At 34.8% G+C, this 26,004-nt stretch overlaps 1 protein-coding gene across 1 annotated transcript in view; it reads left to right on the forward strand.

Moving 5' to 3' along the window:
- The first annotated feature begins 4,228 nt into the window (after positions 1 to 4,228).
- DMD (dystrophin) overlaps positions 4,229 to 26,004 on the forward strand; it is a 2,428,671-nt gene continuing 2,406,895 nt past the window's right edge. Inside the window, exon 1 of the mRNA XM_077145121.1 lies at positions 4,229 to 4,356. Within this exon, the coding sequence (XP_077001236.1) occupies positions 4,344 to 4,356 (13 nt within the window). The 5' untranslated portion in view covers positions 4,229 to 4,343. The remainder of the gene's footprint in view (positions 4,357 to 26,004) is intronic.

Below are 26,004 nucleotides of genomic sequence, written 5' to 3' on the forward strand. Positions count from 1 at the left end.
AAGTACAAAAATCAAAGGGGGAATTTCTAGTTCTCAAAGAAGACATGGGAGATTGTTTCCTCAATGGAATCTATTACAAAGTAAGTAATACACAAAAACCAGGAAAAAAAAATACAAAAACTTAATTTGGCAATGTCAAAGGTCACTATGTTGTCAGTGATTCAACTGCCACATGCACTGTGTGTTTAAAATGATGCAAACCATAAATATTTCAAGTATTTAGCAATGTGTTTTGTAATATGTGAAATTCAAGTTTATAGAAATGTACTGCATAACATTTACTTAGCTTTTTAATTTGATTGTAATATATATTTGCGATTTTGTATTTTACAGAATTAGCTTTAAGTTTTCCAAAATGCCTGACACAATTTGAGAAATTGATCCACTGAACAGATTCTGTCTTCCACTTATTAGTATATGTACCAAATGACTATTTCTTTATTATCTGAAATCTCAATTAATAATAAATTTGTCTGCCATTTTCATAGATTTTTTTTGTATACTTTATGGTGGGGGCCCCATTTCATTCTTTTTCCATGTGGCTGTGCAGTTATTGCAGCACTATTTCTTGATTGACATTTTTGAGTGAAGTCCATGGGCCTGGAATCAAACCTGGGTCTCCTGCATGGCAGGTGAGAATTCTGCCACTGAACTGCCCTTGCCATCCCCACAATTTCATATTTTAACCACTGTTCACATTTATCCAATTTCAGTTTTCCAATCCTGGCAGTTTAGCTCAGAATTTTAAAACTAGAAACTATTTTAGAATTAAGGTCATTTCACTGGTAAGGAAACTGAGGAATACAGAAGAAAAAATTTAAAAAGGTTTTTAAAGCAGTTGTATATGAATTTTTTCTTCTCTGCTATTTTTAAATGAATTGCTGCAGTTTCCTGTTTGGTTGCATCAGAGAACTAAGCAAATAATAGATATACAAACTCATTATGTTGTTTTTAGAAACAGATGTACCAGCGGTTATATGAAATACTTGCAGCACTCTTGATAATAGGCTAACTTTAGGAAATGCCCCTTGCTTAAGTAAAAATCTAGTTGATATGAGATTACTCACAGAATACGTATTTATAACAATAGCAAAACCAATTTAATAAATGAAACTGGAAAACACAGGCTTGACCTCATGGTGTACATATTATTGGACAGAACATATTATTGGGATCAAAGGGTTTCTGGTTCACAGACATCCCAGTTCCTCTTCACTAGTGGTTTGACCTTGGGCACATTACTTAACCTCTCAGTCGACGTTTTCAGGTTTTTGAGAAGAGAATAGCCATATTTACATTGAACTGTTTAACGGAGTAAATAAATTAATATATAAACAGCAGTTGGCTCTAACTGCAATATAGATACTCAATAAATAAAGGGGTTTTTAATAGTTACCAGAGCTAAGAAAGGGGAAGTCTCATGACATAATTTAGCTTATTACTTACATTAAGTATAATAAGAGTAGATGAGGTTTAGATGCACAATTATTAGTGAGGAGAACTGTGGTAGTTAGATTCACTTGTCAACTTGGCCAGGTGAAGGTACCTAGTTCTGTTGCTGTGGACATGAGTCAATGGTATGTGAACCTCATCTGTTGCTGATTACATCTGCAGCCGGTTAGGAGGTGTGCCTGCTGCAATGAATGATGTTTGACTTAATTGGCTGGTGCTTAAATGAGAGAGCTCAACATAGCACAGCCCAAGCAGTTCAGCATACCTCATCTCAGCACTCGAAGCTCAGCCCAGGCCTTTGGAGTCGCAGAAAGGAATCACCCTGGGGAACGTTGTTGGAACCCAGAGGCCTGGAGAGAAGGCCAGTGGAGATCACCCTTTGCCTTCCCATGTAAGAAAGAACCTCAGTTGAAAGTTAGCTGACTTTCCTCTCAAGAACTATACGTTAGCTAAATAAATCCCCTTTTATTGAAAGCCAATCCGTCTCTGGTGTGTTGCATTCCAGCAGCTAGCAAACTAGAGCAAGAACCTTCATGATCTTAGTAACAAGATAAGCACATTGTAAATGTATAAGAAGGGAAATGACATTTTTTTGTGTGTGGTGACGAGTAGGAGAAGAGAGCCTAGCTAGTACATATATAAAAGTAGTAGTGTATCAGTTTGTGGAAGCAAACTTCCAGGAGGAATAGTTTAGAGGTGATCCTATAGGTAGGGGAGAGTAGATGAAATTTACTGAAAAAGAACAGTGGACTGGATGGAATTTTTAGTATAGCATGTTCTCCAGAATACATTTGAAGAAGCAGAGATTGGAAGTATAGAAAAAAAAGATTCTTATTAAATACGGTAAATTTAGAGTCTCGGTATTTTATCATCCTGTAACTTATTAAATTCTGTACTTTAGGAAACCAAAGAAAAAGCATTTAGCTCAGATTCAGCCCTTACCTTATGGAATGATTTGTAAACTTACAGTTTCAAGGGTTTTTAATGGTGATTTTTAATATTTTTAATATTTCCTTAATTTCATCACCTAAATGTAGTATTAAAATATGACTCTACTTTCCTGGTAAAAATAACTGCAGTGAAATAGTGTACGTATTTTGCTAGGGACCACCCTAGCATGTTACGGAAGCATAGCTACCAAGTGGGTTTACTGAGCAGTTCTTGGTCTCACCTTGACCCAGTTCTCTTATACTTTAATTTCGAAATGGCAGGATGCACCTCTTGAGGTTTATCAAGGGTCATTTTTTCTGGAGTTAGATAGCATCCTTTAACAGAAGAAAAATAAATAAATAAAACTTTCAAGAGAAATGCTAAAAGCATTAAAGTCTGACAGAGTAGGAAGATAAAAAATATATATATTCTGTGTTCTTTCCTCTGAACTCACAGTTACACACCCAGAAAAAAAATTGCTAGTTCTCTCAATTTCAGGAGAGCACCCTTTTTTTTTTTTGTTTGGAAACAATTTTATTCACACATCATACTATCCAACCCAAGTAAATAGACATGCCTTTAACACCATAATCTATATGAAGACATTTCCTTTTCTTCCACAGAGAATCCATACCCATCCCCCATGCCCCCACCTGTTGCCATTTAGTTTCAGGATGATACCTTTGTGGCATTCAGTGGAAGCATATTACAATGTTACTGTTGTCTATGGACCCTAACTTGCATTGATATACTTTTTCCTGTATATCATCCATTTTCAACCCTTTGCAATGTTGACAAATATTTTTTCCTTCAGGCAAAAACGTTTTTATATTTGTACATTTAATCACAATCATTGCCCACTCTAAGCATTCTCTATACCATCTCAGTCTTTATCCTTTTGTTCAATGGTTAAATATTTAAAAACATTAAACAGTGGCATGACAAGTGACTCATTTTAGTAGCCCAAATTTAATCTCTGTATCCAGTCATGTAGAAAATAAGTTTCAGCTTATTGCTTTGAAATCAGATTGAGCTAAGGAATATGTCGGAGTTACATACAATATTTTACCATTATCAAACTGAGTATTTCTATAGGTCCTCTTTTAAACACTGGTGCAGTAATTTGAAAGGGAAGAATGTTTTTGAAACTTTAGATTTTGCACCTTTTATAATTTTAGAAATCCTTGACATCTTAGAAATCTCTTAAAACAGTTAAATGTGCTTTTTTTTCAAAAGTGCATTTAATAATGAACGTTTTCCTTAGTATTAAAATGCTTTGAAAATATTCAGTGTTTTTCTCACAGCTCTCCCATTTTGAGAATGTATCTTTGGACATTCTGCCATAGAAATCACTCCATGGCACAATGATTTTTCATTTATTTATGAAGTACCTACTGAAACCCAGTACTGTGCTAAGCCAAGGGGTAAAATAGTGTGTAACATTACAGGCCTCTACTGTCATGGAGTTAATGGAATATATACACTAGTCCACTAGACTTTATGAGGCAGATGATGCAGTTCTCAACTGGGGATGATTTTGCCACCCAAGGAATATTTGAGAAAGTCTGGAGATGTTTTTTTTTGGTTGCCTCATCGAGAGGGAACGTGCTCCTAGCATCTAGTGGTAGAGGTGAGACCGGGGGTGCTGCTGACCAGCGCATGAGATGGTCACCCAACAATTATCCAGACTCAAATTCCAGTAGTGCCAAGGTTGAGCAACTTTGCCAGTGAATGAAACAGGCACTCATCAAGGAATCCCAACGTTAGATACATGGTTACCATTCACATGAGAACTTTGAAAAGAAAGGACACACTGTTCTGTGAGAGCCTGTAACAAAGGATTTCACCTCAGCTAGGACTGGCACACACTACTCTGAGGAAGCCGAAGGATAAAGTGTCTTTGCATACATAATTTGGGGAGGTGGATAGTGAACACATGAGCATTTCAATCAGGAGGACTAATGGCCGGAAAAGGTAGGAAACAAAAATAATGTATAAAATGAAAACAGCTTTCTGGTCAGAGTATAGTATAAGGAGTACAAAACTTAAGAACTTGATCCAGGATTTTTAAAAAAGGAAAGACACTAGATGGTTAATGTTTTCACAAAGTGGGGCTGTAATTTTTTTTCCAGACTCTATGGTGGTTGAATGAGCCAATTTTGCCTTCATACACAGGCAGCAGATGAAATAGCTGGCTTTCTTTGAGCATCCTGTTTCACCTATTGATTTTGATGAAATATTAGAATTGATGGTGAAGTGAATGACTAGAGGCAAAGGCACTTCGTTTATCTGTTTGTTTTAGATGCTATTTGTCTACCTTTGCAAATAAAGTGAAGGAATTGCCAAATTCTGAGTTAGGGACTGGTATAAAGTATTGGTGAGGTGGAGATGTATTTTGAAGTGTATCTAAAGTTTAGTCTGGACGAAATTATTTTCTAAGTTGAAAACAAAGCTTTAAGAAGATCTCAAATATTTGGAAAGATTTTCAATTGATTATATCTTTTTGATTTTTTTGGCTTAAATTTGGTATTAAGTGGTGTGGCAAAATAGTACTGATGCAGTGTTGAAAGAGAATTTCCATATAGGAGATAAAATTGAAGTCATTTAATTCAGTCTTGTTCAGAAGAAGGCATGGTCTTCCACAGTGAGCCTTGCAGGTGGAACTTGAGAAATTATGAGGCACACTATAATGTTATGGAAAAATTCTCTGATAAATAGTTTGTTCCTATATAATCAGTAATCCCTTTCCACCTTTATTAGAGTCACCTTAGTGATCCCTTTTCTATATTCATAACCACCCTCCCAGTGCTTGAGGTTTACTGTCTTTTAATACTAACCATCTTCCCAGCCCTAGGATATATATTATTTATTGAATGTTATTATATTATTATTATTTATTATATATTATTATTATATTAAATATATTGGAATCGTCGGCTTCACAGCCTGCCCTGCGGATTTTGGACTCTGCGTTCCTGTGGTCACGTAAGACACTTTTATAAATTGTATATTTGTGAATGTTCCCTGTTGATTCTGTTTCTCTAGAGAACCCTAACTAATACACTCACTATCTTTCCTTTTGATAGGCTCACTAAGCATACTGATTGATAAAAAATGCAGACATAGTACTTGTTAAATTAAATTTCGCAAAAGTTTCACCACAGATATTTTTGTTCTTTCATGACTGGAAGTTATGGTTCAGTGAACCTCCAACTCCAAAGCAGTTGTACCCAAATAGTATTGAGGGTAGATGAGTTCAATTTTGAATATGTTGATTTCTGTATTCCCATGAGCCCTTCAAATTGAGCTGCCATTTTGAAAAGTAGGTTAAATATGTTTGAGGTTCGGAAATGGGTGGAGACTACTGATGTGTGTTGTACATAATAAGCATATAGGTGATTGTTTATTGCATCTACTGATGTTGTGTGAAAACAAAAAGTATTGTTTGAAATTGTTTGCATTGATTGAAAAAGGGGAAGCTGTATTTGGAAATAATAAGCCAAAACAAAACAAAACAAAAAGCCATATCTCAGTTGGGAGAGTTTCAAGATGCCTGGAATGGCCTGTAGTACACATGGTGCTGGGAGGTGGAATCAGAAAAGGTCTAAAAAAGTTAGATATCACATTAAGCATTTAACATGGAATTAAGGCTTTAACAAGAGCAGTGTAGGCAGAGTGACCAATTTCGGTGGATTGAGGAGTGAATGAGATGTGAGGTAGTAGAGATAATGAATACAATTTATATTGAAATGATCTATTTTGATGGGTGGATTAGGGGGTTGTAGAAAGGCTGCAGATGAGGAACCCAAATCCCAGGTGAAGATAAAGTAATGAGGAGATTTACAGATGAAAATATGGAGAAGGAGTTATGCATTTGTTCAAGTTCTTACGGGTATTTTATATGAGGGTTTTATCTAGAATAGACATTTGAGAATTTAGGTATAGCCAAACCACCACTTGATGGGTGGAGCAGTGTAGGAGAAACAGCCTCTACATTTTCAGTATGTCTGGAGAAGGAAATAGGATCCAGAAGGCATATCTAATAAAAACTTGTAGAGACGATAACGAGAAGGTAAGAGCCTAAGAAACTTGGCACTTGTTTCAGAAATGATGTGAAGTATGTGAAGATGTATGATCTGAAGAGAACTCTGTGATATGCTTATTCTATGCCTACACAGAAAGGTAGGTTAGAGGCCGAACTCTTTTGCTCAGAGTGTTAAAGAAAACATTGGTGAAACGTTCTGACAAAAGATTAGCTAACAGCAAAGGAGAAGGAAATGAATTCTGTGCCTGCACAGAAGAAACACTGAAGTTAGGGCAGATTTGAGATTTCGAAGAAGCAATGTGGCCAGGGCGTGGTGCTTGGAAGACTGATTTCAAAATTATTAAACAAGTTGTAGGAACTCCTAAGTCAGAGATGGATATTTCAAGCATATTATTCAGAACAAATTATATTTCAATTAGTGTTTGAGGACATTCCTGTAGGAAACTGTCATGACCCTCCTATCACATCATGATTCTGTTTCTTTTTCAGAAGTACCTAAACCAATTGAGAGGAAGAAAGAACTTAGAACTATTCTATTGAAAACGAGTTGATAAAAATAAGAGGGAAATAATTTGAGCAGGAGAATAGAAAGGATTTTATTGTGCTGAAATTGTATCTTTCATCAGCAGAACCTTCTTTATATGCTAGAGAGGCTAAATAGCTCAGAAATAAGTCCTTTTCCACATTGGCCTGATGTCATTGCTGCAGACAAAGTACTGTATTATTGATGACTTGCGATGCTGTTTTATTTGTTTCTGTTTCAGCACTTCTGATATCTTGGGTAAAGCCTATTGATTCATCCAGGTTTGGCTTTTATGGTAATTTACTGAAAGGAAACACAGAGGAGATGAACAGTTTTCAGATCTTTACAAGTGAAATAAAAGAAACATAAAAGGTCTGTTTTTCTCCAGTTAGCCGAACGTTTTGCTTGGGTTAAACTTGCGGTTCATTGAGTGTTGATGGAGACGGGATATTGTAGGATGAGGTGCAGGACTCATCATTATTTAATAGTGAATGCTAATGATGGATTGTGCACTTTAAGGAACATAGAAGTAAGTTCGACCTGAAAGGCATGATTAAGTTTTGTTTTCAGAGACCTGCAGAATATCCCTTTTGAGAGGCCTTAGCATGTTACCATAAGGGTTTGTTAAGTGGATTATATTTTGAAATAGATTGTGACTAATACCCCTGTTATTCCTGCATCAGAAGTGCCTGAAAAGTCAAACTAAATATCCTGTTTTATCTACCATGGCTTTTCATGTAAATAAGCAATTTGTCTTGATTGGATCTAAATTGTTGAGCAGAGAGAATGCATGCATCTACTTTCCATCTCTCTCATGGTACATCAAATTGAATTCTCCTGGGTATTTTTCTGGCTGACCACATTTGTCTGTTTTTATCTGCTATGCAGAAAGATTACTGGTTTTACCTCCCCAGTGGGAAACTAAAGAAAAAAATAAAATAAAATTCTCCCCATTTATTGATAGGCTTCTTCCAGGAAAAACAATTCAACTCAATAAGTTAGTTTTAAGTATCAGATAAGAGAACCCTGAACACTGAATAAAATTGGTGCTCAGTGAAGAACATTTGAAACCTGGTGAGGCTACTGAGATGCAACATATCAGAGATTACAGACAAAATATTTTCTGATGAGAAGCAATTGAATAGGGAGCAAGCACAAAGCTGTCAGTTTTATCAGTTAGTATGTACAGGTTCTATTGATCTTACTACTACTATCAAGCTAGCCTTAAGCTTCTCTGCAGAAAAAGTGCAAACCATTGGAATTACAAAGCTGTTCTACTTAGAGAATTTATTGAGACAAATTATGGTCTGCTTTAACCATCTTACTGTAATTTTGAATTTTTAAATTTGTCTTTGGTTATAAAAAGAAACAATTTGTAAAATAAGTAGAGGTAAGGAAGAGAGGAAATGAATTTAAAAATATGTTAATGTGTTAAAATATGTAATTTCCATGGTGTGAGTATTGAAGGTAGTGAATCAAAGAATCAGAAAATGTTTCATTTCCTATTCTTAGTTTTCTTTGGAAGTAATTTTAAATCTCCATGAGGACAATTAAAAAGTTCTTCAGCATAGAGTTTGCTTATATCATAACTTCATTTAAAACTTCTTTGCTATTTGTGTGTATGCACTGGGCAGGGAGATGGAGACAGAGTCAGATAAACACTGGGTACAAGACACGTTACAGACAGCAGCAGACAGAAAAAATATGAAGAGAGAAGATCTGTACATCTAGTTGTTGGAAGTGTTCATGCATTGAATTTTACTTACATTTTAGGTTTATAAATATCGAATTAGCCATTAAAAAGTAAGGGTGAGTTCATTGTAGTTTGGACGGAGAGAAAGCAGGCAGAGAGAGATATATGTTAGAAGGGAAAGCTTCCAGAAAGAGACGAGATTCGAGTTGAGCCTTGAAATTCTCAGGAACCTAGAGAGCCATTATGTGAAAATGATGCAGTCAGAAGTAGAACCTGGTAATGAGGTAGGCGATATTATGGTAGCACATAGCATTTGGGAATCAGCTGACATTTGCAAAGATGTTTGATTGTAGATTGTGGAAATATATACCTCCCAGTCAAAGAAAGGTAGATTTTATCTGGTGTTCTTGCTGATATAACTTAAAATAATTACACGTGTTTACTACAGGAAAGAAGCAGAATATTCGTCCACACAGTTGTAGGAAGAACAGTATCAAAACAAGTGAATGGTTTATTAAATAGCTTTTAGGTTTACTGCCTGATTGCTAGAGTTCTATGTACAGGCTTTGAAGTCCTGAATATAGTTAGTGTTCCTTGGAATAAAGGAACTAAAGTAAACATAGACTTAGCAAATAGAAGAGAAAGTTGTTATGTGCTCATGGATGTGTTAAATATGGTTGAAGGGACAGCATATTGGAGAAAATAATAATCGAATATTACATAGTAAATTCTAGGACTGGTAAACAATCAGGAAGAAAACAAAAGTTAAACATGCCCTACTGTTAGAACATATTAGATTTATGGATAATAGTGTACACTCAGCTGTGTTAATGATCAATGACGACAATTAAATTGTACCTGTTGGGAATCGTATAGCAGAGTAAAAAATTAGAAGCGTGAAGTCCACCATCCTCTTTTCTGCACTCCTCAGAATGCTAAAATCTATTGGTGAAAAATGTTACAGTACTATCCTCATATAATGCAACTTAAATTTAGGGTTTGATAATCAGTTTTTCAAATTTGGTGCATAAGTGACATTATTTTTCTAGGATGCTATGGGTCATTTACTATCAACGATGCAGCAAAAAAAATGCATTTCATGGAAGTATATAGCTTTGATTTGCTCTAAACTGAAAAAGTGGCCAGGAACATGGCAGACAAAGCTAGAAGTATGATGAGGGGCATGAAATTCTACATGTGTAAACACAGGCGTATCTTATTTCACTGGTAGGCACATTATTTTCTTCGAGATCTTGATTGAGGCACATGTCTCCTTACTTCTTAGGAAACCTAGAATTTATTGTTTACTGTGTGCTTGACTTTGTGCATGATCTGTTGTAAAAAGTCATCTTCCTTTAAATGGTGTTATGTTCTCTTCAGGCAATTAATTAACAGATAGGTGGATTCTGTTGGATACTTTAATATGTTTTTTTTTTCTTTATTAACTTGATAGTATTTTGGTTTTGAACTTGGCCTTAGACCATCACTCTCATTCTAGAACATGTGCTTACTTCTAAGAAAAGACCTTCCTGGACTCTAAGGGATGTGTCCGTCCCAAGAGGTTCTGTAAGGTCTTTCCATTCTAGTTTAGTCAGAACTCCAGTGCCTCTTAGTATTGCACAGTCTTTTAATACTGCATAGCTCTGAACAAAATAACAGGTGCTTTTGACTAAGCCTCCTAGGGAATTGCTCGTGTAGAACTTTTCCCTTGGCCAAGGACCAATGCTGAACCCCATATAGATTTCTGAGGGTCTCTCTCTATATAGCTCCCTCTCTCTATTACCCTGCCAAATAGATTGCATCATCTTCAAGAGCTTAGAGTTTGGTCTCTGCTTTTCCACCTCACCAACACCCAGAACTGCTTCGTGTGTATTGCACTACCCTAGAAGGACAGTGCTTCCAGGCACAAATCCAGGAAGATAGAATTGCTCCCTTTGTGTTTCCATTTTCTGAAGGATCAGTCATGCACTTGTTATTGTCATGTGTCTGAAAAATTTCCTCATAAATTTTGTTGAATTATTTTGTTGTTTTCAGTGGGAGGGCAAGTTTGTCATCAGTTGCATTTTCCCTTCCCATTTTGCCTTCTTTATCAAACAAATGTAAGGGACCTTTCATGGGTTGTCCTTAAATTAGCTTAAATGAAGTTGAGAAAGTTTATTATATGCCTTTTCCTTTTCTTACCCAAGCTCAGACTATATCATAAATTCAGTTTCTTGAATGATTTTGAATAGAAAATCTTTTAAGCAGCCAGCAAAAATGTTAGCTACATTCTACTTTTTGTATGGCTGTGAAACTGTTTCCATTTTCAAATGTGGCAGATCTCTTAGGCTAGATGGTAAAACAAAGCAAAAGAAACAAACAAAACTGCAAATGAAATAATTTTCATTGTTTAGAACACTACGCAGCTAGGGGAAAAATCTGTTTCTGGGTCTTGTGTCCATATTTCCCCACATTTACCTAGCTTCAAATACCGAAAAGGCTGGGAGACTAACTGTGCTTAAGATACTTTGTGCTGTAACCTGATCCCCAAATATAAATGCTTTCTTGGACCAGTTCTAGCTAATGGCAAGAAGCCAGCCATTTACCAGCAGTAACTCAAAACTCCACTTCAAACTTAAGCACATATTTTAGTAGGATCAGAGAAAAGAAGCCTAAACTTTTGAAATGTATATTTTGCTTCATGCCAGTTGATATGTGCTGTGATTTTTGTACCCTTAGAGTTCAACCTTAAATAATTGTCACACCACTCTATGAAGACATGTAAAGCTAATACATGCCTGTGGGGTTCAATCTAAGCAAAGCCATAGAATCATAAATCTTAGGTTTTGAGCAACAGAGTTTTTGCTATAGTGTCATATAGTGTTACTGTTCTGCAAAATCACATGCTCAGCATACCAGGGCTTTTTGGGAAAATAGAGTTAGGGAGCAACCACTCAAAACCTAAGGAAAATTGTAACCAGAATTCTAATGAAAATAATATTAATCCTGAGTTGAAAATCTGGGATTGTAAAATATTTCTGAAACAAATTAAATTATTAGTGCTGTTTTTTCCCCGTTGGCATTTATACTTAGTGTCATAGTCTCCCTTTCCTTTGCAACCTTATACTCTCGGACTTATTCTTCTTCAAGATTGAGGTTATTGAATAACATTTACTTTTGATATCAACTAGTTGTATCAGAATTTAAACTATGCTACAAAATAAAAAATCATCATCTTTTTTTTTTTTTTTTTACATGGGCAGGCACCGGGAATCATCATTTTTTTTTTTTTTTGATGTTTTAGAAATGTCTTTGAAACCTATTTTCCATATACCTTAACTTGGCAGAGTAGAGTGACTCTTGAAGCCGCTAGTAAATAAATCACATTGTAGCCTGAAAGTCACTTTGCCAAAATTTTCAAAGTTGTTTCTTTTACAGTATTCAAATATTTCCCAGGCTTTCCACTAATCACTTCAGGCTATTAAGATGCTGTGAAGAAATGCTAATGAACCAGTATGACTTCTACATTATATTATTACCTCGTTTACCTAATGTGGGAAGTTAATCTGTATTATTGAAGCATGCAAGGTAGATAAACCTTAGTAAAGACCATCCTTTCCTGGCCTCAGCCTGTAAGCAGGAAATGCTTTGCTATTTATCAAATCCTAAAGGCAACACATGCTTTAGTTGGGCAAGTTAGTAAATATTTCTAAGTCTCAGTTTTTTTCATCTGAAAAATGGGTCTAATTATAATTAGAAGATTGTTGAGAGACTAAAACATCAGAATGTAGTACTTATAAAATACTTAGCACAGAACTGACATAGAAATTTTCAATTAATGAGAGTTGTGGCTAGAGCTTCACTAACCACCATGCAGTATCATAGCTTTGTTACTCACGAGATCCATGTCCTTTGTTCAGTATATTTTACTCTTCTCGATTGGAGTTTTCTCCTCTATGAAACATAGAGAATCACACCTATTTTAAAGAGTTGTTAGAAGCACAGGAATGCGTCATTTTATTGTGATTCACAGATGATTGCGTTTTTTTTTTTTTTTAGACGTTCAAGATTTGTGGCAACTCTGCATTGAACAAATCTATCAGTACCACTTTCCCAACAGATTTGCTCACTTCTTGTCTCTGTGTCACATTTTGGTGATTCTTGCAATATTTTAAAGTTGTCATTATTATGTCTGTTATCATCATCTGTGATGAATGATTTTTGATGTTACTGTGGTCGTTGTTTTGGGTTGCCATGAACTGTGTTCATATAAGATGGAAACTTAATTGATAAATGTTCTGTGTGTTCTGTTTGCATTACTGATCAGCTGTTCCCAATCTCTCTCCCTCCTCTTCAGCCTCCTTATTCCATGAGACACAAAAATATTGAAAGTAGGCCAATTTAACCCTACAATGGCCTCTGAGTGTTCAAGTCAAAGGAGGCATCCTATGTGTCTCTAAATCAAAAGCTAGAAATGATTAAGCTTACTGAGGAAGGCATGTCAAAAGTACAGACAGACTGAAAGTTTGCCCTGTTTTGCCAAACAGCTAGCCACCTTGTGAATGCAAAAGAAATGTTCTTGAAGGAAATCAAACATGTTGCTCTAGTGAACACACACATTATGAGAAAGTGAAATAGGCTTTGTGTGATATGGAAGAAGTTTTACTGATCTGGCTTGATCAAACCAGTCACAACATTGCCTTTAGCCAAAACCTGTTCCAGAGCAAGGCCCTAACTCTCTTCAATTCCGTGACAGCTGAGAGAGGTGAGGAAACTGTGCTAGAAATGTTAGAAGGTAGCAGAAGTTGGTTTATCAGGTTTAAGGAAAGAAGCCTTCTCTATAACATGAAATGCAAGGTTGAAGTAGCAAGTGTTGCTGTATAAGCTATAGCAAGTTACTCAGAAGATCTAGCTATGATAATTGATGAAGGTGTCTAAACTTAAACAACAGGTTTTCAATGTACATGAAAGGGTCTTCTATAGCAGTTTCATAGCTACAAAGGAGAAGTTAGTGTCTGGCTTCAAAGCTTCAAACAATAGCTGCCTCCCTTGTTAGAGGCGAATGTAGCTGGGAACTTTAAGTTGAAGTCAGTGTTCATTTACCATTCAAAAAAATCCTAGGGCCCTTAAGAATTATGCAAAAGCTATTCTGCCTGTTCTCTATAATTGGAACAACAATCCAGGATGATGGCATGTCTGCTTAAAACATGATTTCCTGAATATTTTAAGCCCACTATTGAGATCTGCTCAGAAAAAAAGATTCCTTTTTAAAAATTACTGCTTATTAACAATGCCCCTGGCCACACAAGATCTATGATGGAGGTGAGCAATGAGATTGTTGGTTTTCTGCATGCCTATTTTGTTTGTTTGGAGGCTTTATGAAGCCCTGAAAAGTCATCTTCTTAAAGCTAATCCATTCCTGTGTGTGTTGACCTACCGGGGTGGGACCTTTTGATTACGTTATTTCTGTTGAGGCATGCCTCAGGTGGTTCTTAATCCTTTTACTGGAGTTTTTTTTGACAGAGAAAAGAGTGGCTGAGAGAGAAAAGCTTCAGAAGCTGAGAAAGGAGATACAGAAGACAGAGAGAAACTACAGAAACAGAAAGGAAACCACTGAAGCCAGCAGAAGCTCGAAGCACTGAAACTTTAAAGAGAAGGAAGAGGCCAGCAGATGTGCCTGGACATGGACCAGAAATGCCGAGGACTGGTGAGAGCCAATCTTCAGAGAGAAAGCATTGCCTTTGAATGCTTGATTTGGACATTTTCTCAGCCTTAGAATTGTAAACTTGTATGTTACTAAACCCCCTTTTCAAAAGCCAACCCATTTCTGGTATATTGCATTTTGCCAGCTTTAGCACACTAGAACACTTGCTAACACAGCATCCATTCTGTAGCCTGTGGATTGTTGGGTTATATTGAGTTTCAAGTCTTATTACATAAGAAATATATTTTGTAAGAGTATAGCTGCAATTAGTAGAGGCTGTCAGTTGGGTTTTATATAAGAAGTAAGAAAAAGAAAACTTAATGGGATGATTATAGAAAGAGAAAGTTCGATAGAATCCAGTTGAAATCACAATCATCCTTGATTGTTAGGAAGACAGTGTGTAAACCCAAAGCTGTTTCTCTGAGGAGCAAAGTCAGAGCTTAAACACTACAGGGAAAAATTGAATTCATTGAACTAGTCTTTCCAAATTACTAAACAAGTAAAGAAACAAACAACAACACACTCCAAGGGAGGGAGGGACAAAATATTCTGAGTTAATAAAGCATATTCTCTGAAATCTCCCATTTTCAACAATCATAAAAACCATCACACATAGAAAAAACAATCCCAGTGATTTATAATTCATGTGCAGGAAAAAATCACAGGCATTAGAATTTGTCTTTGAGAAGGGCCCAATGATGGGATTAGCAAACAGAGATTTTCAACTTAGCAATAATAAATATGTTCAAAATGAAAAGAATATCTTTAAAAGAATTAAAAAGAGAAATGATGCCACTGTCTCTTCAAATCAAGAATATCAATAAAATTATACAAACATAAGAGAGAACCAAATGGAATTTCTGGAGTTATAAAGTATATTAGCTGAAATGAGAAAGCAAAACAGAGTGACACAGCAAGAGATTTCAGCTGGAAGAACAAACAATTAGGAAACTTAAAGATAGACCAATAGAAAATGTAGTACGTAGAATTCTACCTCCCCCAAATTTGTATATTTACAAAGTTTGGGGAGGGTGGCATATTTAAGAGTTTTAAAGAAAATAAACAACAGCAACCCCAAAACAACACTGTCAATGAAGAGTTTTAATCACTGCAAAACACACTTTAAAAAATAAAGGTAAATTAGGGACATTGCTAGATAAGTAAAAGTGACAGAATATGTTGCTTGTCCATAGTACTTGACAATATGTTAGCTTAAATGGCAAAGGGGAGTTTGTAAATGTAATTAAATTAGGAATCATGAGATGGGGAGATGATCCTTTATTACCTGGGTGGGCAAAATGTGATCACAAAGATCCTGATAAAAGGAAGACAGGAGTTTCAATATCAAGGAAATGAATATGATAATAAAAGCAAAGATCAGATTGCCTTGGGATCATCATCCAAGAAATGTGGGCAGCCTTTAGAAACTTGAAAAACTGAAAAAAAATTCTCCACCAGAGCTACAGAAAGAATACAGCATCTAACACCTTGATTCTAGCCCAGTGAAACCCATTTTCACTTCTGATCTCCAGAATTATGAAATAACAATATTTGTGTGGTGTTCAGCCACTGTGTTTGTGGTTTTTTGTTACAGAAGTAATAGGAAACTAATGTAGAGCTTATACTATGTGAAGAACAGAAAGAAGGAAGAAAAATGAAAAGTGCCTCAAACAAATGTGGACCAACATTAAATACACCAACATATGTGTAATGGAAATACCAGAAGGAAACACAAAAGAGAAAAGAGCAGAAAATAAAGTCAAAGATATGACTGAAAATATCTGCAATTTGGTTAAAATCATTCAATGACCAAGATGATCCACAAACTCCAAGTAGGATAACACAAGACAGTCGATATCCAGTTATGCCGTTGTCAAAATGTTGGAAAAGAAAAACAAAATAAAATCTTGTAAGTAGAATTAGAAAAACAACCCATTATGTATAAGTATTCAACAGTAAAAGTTAATAGCTGATTTCCCCATCAGTAACAATTGAGGCCAGAATGCAGGGGGTGGCATATTTAAGAGTTTTAAAGAAAACGAACAACAGCAACCCCAAAACAACACTGTCAATGAAGAGTTTTAATTACTGCAAAACACACTTTAAAAAATGTAAATTAAGGACATTGCTAGATAAATAAAAGTGACAGAAGATGTTGCTAGCAGACCTGCCTTATGAGGAAACTATTCTGCCTTAACCAAGAGATGCCAGACATTAATTTGGACACACATGAAAACTAGTGCTAGCATGCTAATAGTGTAGGTAAATATAAAAGTATAATTTCGTACACCTATTCCTCCCTTCTCTTAACTTATTTAAAACCAGTCACATAAATGGTATGCCCATGATTGTGTTATTGAATATAAAACATATAGAAATTTAATATATTTTATAATAAAAGCAGAAAGGGAGGTGGGAATGAAACTATGTGATATAGGGAAATGGTAACAGTAGATACTCGAATCCAAAAGAATAAAGGAACAGAACAAGAAATGTGTAATAAGAACAATGTAGGAAACTCTGTGAGTATATACTTGCTCTCCTTTGTTCTCTCAGCTTCTATAAAAGAATACAATTGTATAAAGTAATAAGTATAACAATTTATTTTTGGGTTTGTAACATGTACCTATTAATAACTATGACATCCCCAAATGGGGAATAATAAATAGAGTTATATGAGAATGAGGTTCTATATATCACCAGAATTGAGTGAAAATCTTAGATTTTGGTAAATTTAGTTGCTCAGAGTAAACTCTGGAGCACGTTATGAAAATAACTGAAAAATTCCATTAATTTAGAGGATTTTAAATATTACACTAGAATATTATCTCTTAACAAACAGAAGGAGAAAAAGAAACAAAAATATGACACATATAGAATGCAAAAAGCAAGATGCTATAGATAAATCAAACATATGAATAATAACATAGAATGTGAATGGGTTAATCAATCTAATTAAGAGGTGAGTGTTTTCGTTTTATAATCAAATAACTATTATTTACAAAAAGACAAAATATAAATTCAGAGATAAAAATAGGTCAAACATAAAAGGATGTAAAAGATACACCATGGAAACAGCAAACATAAGAACTTGAATAGCTACATTAAAAAGACAGGTAAAGTAGACTTTAATATAAAAATACTAGAATTAAACAGGTCTATTTTATAATGATAAAAGATCAGTCTGTAGGACATTGTAAGAATTATAAAGGTGTATGCCTGTAATAACTAAGCACCAAAATATATGACTCAAAACTGGAACTGAAAGGAGAAATAGTCAATTCAAAAATAATAGATGTTTATTTCAATACCATACTTTGCATAATGGATATTAGGCAGAACCATATAGAACACTTAGCTACACTATATACCAACTGGACCATAAAACATCTGTATTGTACTCCATCCACGAACAAAATGGACCACCTATTTCTCAAGCGCATGTGGAATATATTTTAGTATAGACCATATGATGTTCCTTAACAGAAGTCTTAATGAACTTGAAAGGATAGAGATCTTATCAAGTAAGAGATCTGAATAAAATCAGGTTAAATTAGAATTGAAGAATTGAAGAAAATTTGGAAAAACCACAAATATTTGAACAATAAACATGACAGACCTAATATGTTAATCATTCAAAAAATCATGACAGAAATTAGCAAACATTTCAGGCTAATGAAAATAAAAGTACAACATACCAAAACTGAGAAGAAGTCAAAGCAGTGTGTAGAGGAAAAATTATAGCCATAAACCTCTTTCTATATATATAAAAAAAAGACTTCGAATCAACCTAATCTCCACTCTTTTGAAAAAGTGTAAAATAAGAGGAGAACTTGAACTCTATGAAAGCAGACAAATTAAATAGTAGGAATTATAGTGGAAATAAGTCAAATACAGAATAGAAAAATAAACAAAGATTATCAATATAATCAAGTTCTTTGAAAATAGCTACAAAATGCATTAAACAACACTAAGACTTATCAAGAAAAAAGCAGAGAAAAATTAAATAACTGATATCAAGAATGAAAGATGGGCCAAAAACCTACAACCTCCAAATAGGTCCCTGGTCCAGATAAGTCCTGAAACCTAGCCCAGCCTCTCCAGAATATCAGACAGTTTCAACTCCCTAACACATATTAGTGACAGACCCTTCCAATATCAAAAATTCAGAATTGCCATAGCCCAAACAACCCCAAAGAGAGGGATAGAAAGGTCAAAGGTGTTGGTGGAATTATACATAGGAGATAGGACTTAACAAATTACTATGAATGCTGAATCATTAAATTGACATCTCTTTTAGTCAGCAGTATTTTAGAGCAGCTAGAAGTAAAAGCCTAAAATTGTGAAATTGTAACCCATGTTAAAATCTGAAATATGTTCTACAACAAATTGTGGTGCTGTGCTTGGAAATTTATAGCTTTTTGTATATATGCTATCCTTCACAAAAAAGGGAAAAGTCAATTGTGATGATAAAAAAGATTTAAGCCCTCTAGCCTCCTATATTCTGGAGCAGCTAGAAGGAAAAATATGACAGGATTGGATGGTAGCTCATGAAAAACTCTTTGATCTGTCCTGTAACCACTTTTTGAAGAGTGCTTTGAAAACTATTGCTTTTTTACTTCTTTGCTTTATACGTATGTTACACTATACAACAAAAAAAGTTTTAAAAAAAGAATGAAAGCTGGGCTTATCACTACCACATTACAGAAATGAAAAAAGATTATAAGAAAAAATTATGAACATTAGGAAACTTAAGTGAAAAGTTTAAATTTCTCAAAACACAAACTATTAAAACTGACTGAAGAAGTAGTAAAATTTCCAAGTAGAGACGTTGGAAGTAAATTGGGATTTAGAGAGATTGCATTAGCAATTTTGAAACTTCCTGCAACTTCCCAGGCTCTGATAGCATCACAGGCAAATTCTTCTAAACATTTAATGAGTTAGCAACAATATTTCATAAAATCACCTCCAAAATATAAAAGGTATAGTTCCTAACTTTTTCTATGAGGTTTTTATGATCGTGATAGCAAAACCAGATATAGATATCACAATGAATAGAAAACTACAGACCAATATCACATAGGAATGCAGATGAAAAAAAATTCCGTAAGAAAATATTAGCAAAGGAATTGAGTATAGAGTATACACTTTACCAGATGGTATTAACCAAGGAATCAAAAGTTAGGGTCTACATCCCAAGATTTATCAATATAATGTACCATGTTAAAAATATAAAAGGATCAAATACCACAAGATCATCTCAATAGATATAGAAAAAGCATTTGATAAAATATAGTGCACTTTCTTGATAAAAATACTCATGGAACTAGGAATGCAAAGGAACTTAACGTGATCAAAAAGCATCTACAAAAACCCACAGCTAACATTTTTCTTAATCGTGAAAGGTTTGATGCGTTCCCCCCAAAATTGGAACTAAAGTAAGGATGTTGTTTTGGAAGTCCTAGCCATGGTAATCTGGCAAGAAAAGGAGATGAAAGGCATTCAAATGAAAATGGAAGAAGTAAAACTATCTGCACTTTAAGATAATTCGATTTTTTGTGGCTAGCAACTTGTAACAAATTGACCCAAAAAGTGAGACCTTGTCAATGAATTCAACAAAGTTGCAGGTTACAAAATCAACAGATAAAAGCAATGATTAACCTAAAAAATAAACTAAGAAACAGTTCCATTTACAATAGCACCAAGAAGTTTACAAATACTTGGGTAATGGTTTAACAAAAGAAGTACAAGATTTATACGCTGAATATGACAACATGTGGCTATATGAAATTGAAGAAGAGCTAAATAAATAGATATACCATGTTCATGAACTGGAAGATTTAATGTTGTTAGGATGACACTATTCCTCTGATTTTTAGATCTAATGCAGTCTCTACCAAAATGCTAGTTGACTTTGTTTTCAAAAAATTAGAAATTGTCCTTGAAATTCATATGAAAATGCAGGAGACCCAAATTATTCCAAACAATCTTGAAGTAGAAAAATAAAGCTGAAAGCCTCACATTTTCTGATTTCAAAATGGGCAGAAAACTCTGGTAATCATGGACTGTGGTACAAGCATAAGGATATGCCTACAGAACAATGAAATGGAATTGAGAATCCAAGAAATAAACACTATTTCATGATCAGTTGATTTTCAACAGTGTTTCTAAGGCAATTCAATGAGGTAAAGAGTAACCTTTACAAAAATAGTTCAGACAACTGGATATCCACATGCAAAACTTGACCAGGTGAAGGCACCTAGTTTTGTTGCTGTGGACATGAGCCAATGGTATCTGAATCTCATCTGTTGCTAATTACATCTGCAGTTGGCTAGGAGGCGTGCCTGCTGCAATGAATGATGTTTGACTTAATTGGCTAGTGCTTAAATGACAGAGTTCAATGTAGCATGGCCCAAGCATCTCATCTTAGCACTTGTGGCTCAGCCCAGGCCTTTGGAAATGCAGAAAGGAATCACGCTGGGGAAAGTTATTGGAACCCAGAGGCCTGGAGAGAAGGCCAGCAGAGATCACCCTGTGCCTTCCCACATAAGAAAGAACCTCAGATGAAAGTTCACTGCCTTTCCTCTGAAGAACTAACAAAATAAATCCCCTTTATTAAAAGCTAGTCCGTCTCTGGTGTGTTGCATTCTGGCAGCTAGCAAACTAGAACAAAAATCAAATTAGATTTCTACCTCACACTGCAGGTGAAATGTAATTCTGAATGCATACTATTCTTAAACATATGAGCTATAACTGTAAAGTCCTTAGGCAGAAACATATGAGTAAATCATCATGCCCTTTTGTTAAGCAGTGGTTTCTTCTATATGACACCAAAAATATATGTGGTAAATGAGAAAATAATCAGATTTCATTAAATGAAAATCTTTTGTACTGTGAATGATACCATCACGAAAGTGAAAGACAATCCAAAGAATTGGGGTAATTTTTACAATGTTTGTAAATTATATGTCTGATAAAGGACTTATGTCTAGAATATATAAAGAATACTTACAACTCAATAAGAACAAGAACAATAAGCCAATTAAAAAATGGGTAAAGGATTTGAAAGGACGTTTCTCCAAAGAACATCTTTCTTCATTAAAAACTTGAAAAAGATGCTCAATATCAGTACGCATAGGAAATTACCAAACAAGGCCACAATGAGGTACCACTTTAGACACACTTAGAGTAGGTCTAATAAATTTTTTCTAATATGCAAAATACATCTCAATAAAGCTGTTAAAGTTATATATTCATATTTAATTTATCCTGTATTTTTCTTCTAACTAAATTCCTTCATTTAAATCAAGGGCTTTAAGTAATTGTGAAGTTGAATGTTTTAGATCTGCCTTGTTCAGTATGGTAGCCACAAATCAGATATAGCAATTTAAGTTCATATTAACTAAAATTATATAAATTTAGTAATTCACTTCCTCAATGGCACTAGTAATATTCACTTGCTCAGTAGTCACATGTGTCTTGCGGAGAACTTATTGGCAGGGGAGATACAGAACATGTCCACTTTAACAGACGGTTCTGTTGGATAGAGCTGTTCCAATGATTTTTTTCAATTTATGTAACATTCCCACAATCCAATAGTGACTTCTAAAGTTGGTGTTTGGAAGCTACTAAAGTTTAGTCTCCCACTTCTTACAATAAAATTATGCGGTGTTTCTGCTTTTTCTTAGGATTGAATATGGCATTCAAACTTTACTTGAAGTGCGAGAGTGCTTGCTTGCTGGAGTAAGGAAAGACAGCAATTTATGAGCAAGAAAGTCAAAGGAAGGATAGATGGGTTTTGGGGGGCCTGGGTGAGGGGAGAGAGAGGGGAGGTTGAGGTGGAGATGGAGAAAAGAGACTGAGGAATTAACTCTGAGAAGAAACAAATTAGGTTTGTTGTTAACATCTCAATCTGTGTAAATTCACATCATGGAATATGTTGTTTATTTATAGCTATTTTCTTTTAACAAGGTCTCATAAATGGATCACTCAAAAGTCAAATGCTTCTAAACCTTTTCCTTCCAATGTTTGGTTCAAAGAGTAGAAAAGCCCTTTCAGTTCTAGGTTGTAATTCAAATGTGATTCTGCTTGATGCTTGACAGGTGTATCTCAACCTGTACTCTAAAAGCTGTTGCACTCAATCTACTATCCAGTGTTAACATGACAGAAAAAGTAATCACAGTTGACATTGCTGAAGGAACCAACTCAGTCAAATGAATGAAACTGAGTTCCATTCGCTTATTCTGGTCAGTTTGTTCATCTAGGATTGCCATTCTAGGAAATTTAGGAATGTATATGTATTAAAATTGGATGATCATATCTTCATATATTAATACTGGAAAAAACTCATAGTAAGGAGTAAGAAAAAGGATGCATAGATGGGTTTCACATCAGTAGATTCAATGTACGTTTGGAAGCTATGACGTTTTAAAGAATGTGCCAAAATTGAAGGAGGTATTTGTGTAAATCTCCTGTGTTTCTACTATAAAATTATGGTCTAGATAATATATTTTACTTTTATATTATTTTTAAAAAGGAGTCTTAAATAAAGGAAATTGTAGTACTGGCCATGAAACCAAGGCTTGTTTTATTTCAACCAGTAACCTGAATGGAAGATGATCTGCATTGCTTTGTAATATTATCTCTTTTCCCCATCATATCCAGGAAAGAAAAGAGGTCAGTGGCTAAACATACTACTGATATTTTTTTTACTTGAAAGCATTTTGAAAATCTCTTGGAATCCTTATGTGTGCATGTGATTTTTGATAAAGTATATAAGCTATATACAGAGAATAACTTGTGTTACCCAGTACACCCAAATCAGGTTAGAGGGGCACCTTTTACCATTTTGTAATTAAGATTCCTCTTTCAGGTTTCCCAGCCATTTGTGCTATTAGTTGCTGAATATCAAGGTAGGGATTTCTAACGTTATCTTTCACAAAGTACTCCCTTAATACTTTTACATAAGAGTATATTATGGAACATAACTGTTGCATTCTTACAATTTTTTACTTCTATTCATATGCAAGAATAGGCTACTATAGAATTATTTTGTGTTCCAGAACTAGCTTTTAAAATGTATTTTGAGCGGAAACATTATATAGAATCATAATTATTTAAACAAATTTAATTTCAGGTAATTGACAAGTTTGGCTTTCTGTCAATGTACTGAGCCTATGAGCACTGGAAATGTAGTTGCTGCTGCAAGCCCAGTATGCACTTGACTTAATATTGTAGTAATAAATTACCTGAGCTACTGTGTATATAATTGCACGCATTTGTTTAAGACTGCATTATTATTTTGGCTTTGGGTTTTATGAAAAAGGGAAATATCTCTACATTCATTTTATAGTAATACTTTGTAAAGTTATTGTTGGCTGGTGGGAATGGGTAATATGATCTGCAACAAATCAAAGTAAGTGGAAGGATCATTTATGTTTATTGAATCTTTTGTATTAATGCTCCATCTGGAGGTTCATCACTGGTACTTAAAGTCTTAGGAAAAAAATTATCCTTGTAGCTGACAGTGTTAGAAGGATCATGAAAAGGTAGATTGTAAGCCTCAAATGAACTTGCTTTTTGTCAAGTGAATATAGTTCTGGTTTTGAGTTGTGGAATAAAAAGGTATATAAATGATATATGTCAGGAAACATTAATTTAATAAAACATAAATGCCTTATAGCTTTAAATATGTTTTATATTTATTTTGCTCTGCTTCAATTGCTTATTCTCAATGAAGGTAGTACTTCCCTAAGAGGTATTCTGGGAAATTATGGAGAGTATTAAATTTGGCAAGGCCAAGAATGTGTGTGTGTTGTGCATATATGTGTATCAACACAAAGCACTTCTGTACTGTTTTAGAATTCCTTGAATGTCCAATGATTTAGTGATTGTGTGCATTCAGGGAAGTTTGTGCTTTGCTTTGTTTAGAAGGCTGTCAGGAGTTCAGTATTTTGAAACTATTGATGACAACATGAGTTAGAGTATTTGAACAACCAAGTATGATTTCTTCAGTCATCTAGTGTAGATGACTGTCTTTTTATTTTTGTTATATTCATTCTCTTTTGGGGATTGTATCATTTGCCCCAGAAAAGGCAGGGTCAGACCTTAATCTGTGTTCCTGTGGGTGAGAACCCATTTGTAGGTAGGACACTTTGAAAAAGATAGTATAAGTTAAGATGTTATCCAAATTGAATCAGGATGTGCCTTAATGCCCCTAACTCGACGCCTTATAAAGAAAGGCTATGCAGATATTCAGTCAGAAGAATCCAGAAATGAGTAGAAGCCAGAGAAGAGAGAGTGACCATATGATAAAGTACTGCCATCACCAGAAATGCTACCAACCCTGGGAGAAAGCATGACCTTGCTGGTATCTTGACTTTGGCCTTCTGGTGTTCTTCAAAGTCTTGAGACAATGCTTATTGTTAAGCCAACCCGTTTTGTGGTATTTGTCATAGTAGTTCTGGCAAACTGACACTCTCATATTTTTCTGTAATAGTACGGTTGAGTCTTTATGAATTTGCTTTTTTGCAATTATGTATATGCAGGGTTTTTGTATATGAAATTCATGATAGTATCAAAAGGTGTCATAAAATATTTGCTTAAAAAGTGAAAGAAGTATCCCTTGGTGTTAGGAAATAAATGGTGAAGAGTTTGGAAGTAAATGATCCTGCAGCTATCTTGAACTCTCAAATGACTTGGCAATATTAATTGTATTTGCACGTGTAAATGTGTGTATTCAGTAAGGGAAAGGGAGATGAATCAAATTTGACAGAACATCAACAATTGATTAATTTAGATAAAAGGTATACATGATATCACTGTAGTATTCTTATAACCCCCAATAAAATTGTATGTCCCATATTCTTTAATCTGCCAAATTCATAAATTCATTCCTCAACATGTGCTAATTAGGCCAAGTTGGTACATTTTCTTTGAATGCTATGTGCTATGGAATGAGGCTAGATCCCTGCTGAAGACTCTTCACAGTGGTGAATGTCCATTATGGCAAATGTCTGTGGAAGTTTAAGCCAGAGATGAGAAGCAAGTGTCTTTCTCATAGGAAAAGAGATGTGACTAGTTTGCACCTCACTTACAAGGTAATTATTGTTCATTATCATGTCAAATTACCCAAATGTCAGATGTATTATGAAGTCACAGTGACATTGCCCTGGGCTTGATTTCTCAGTAATTCCTCAGTAATATAAGAGAGAATTTCATGACTGAAGTAGTTTTTTAAATGCATTCTGATGGACACAGATTTTCAAGTTTTTATGGACGAATATTTAGAGAGGATCATCCCCAGGAGAGTGGCAACAATTATTTAATCACAGAAGGCAGACAGTGTCAAAAGTCTATAGAGTTAATTGAACTACAACTATTTTATACACCAGAAGTCCTACGTTAAAATTGAGAGGCTTCCTAACTTTTTTTTTTTTTTTTTAACATGGACAGGCACCAGGAATCAAACCCAGGTCTCCAGCATGGCAGGCGAGAACTCTGCCTGCTGAGCCACCATGACCTGCCTGAGGCTCCCTAACTTTTAACATTGAAAGAAATGCTTATTTTATTTTTCATGCTAGAGTATTCAAATTTTAAATCTATTTTTTGTATATTAACATCTTTCAGTTAATAATCATAATCACAATCTCAACATGTTCCAGGTACTGTTTTTAAGC

This window comes from Tamandua tetradactyla, chromosome X (genome assembly GCF_023851605.1).
Source record: "Tamandua tetradactyla isolate mTamTet1 chromosome X, mTamTet1.pri, whole genome shotgun sequence".
In the NCBI taxonomy this organism is placed as follows: domain Eukaryota; kingdom Metazoa; phylum Chordata; class Mammalia; order Pilosa; family Myrmecophagidae; genus Tamandua; species Tamandua tetradactyla.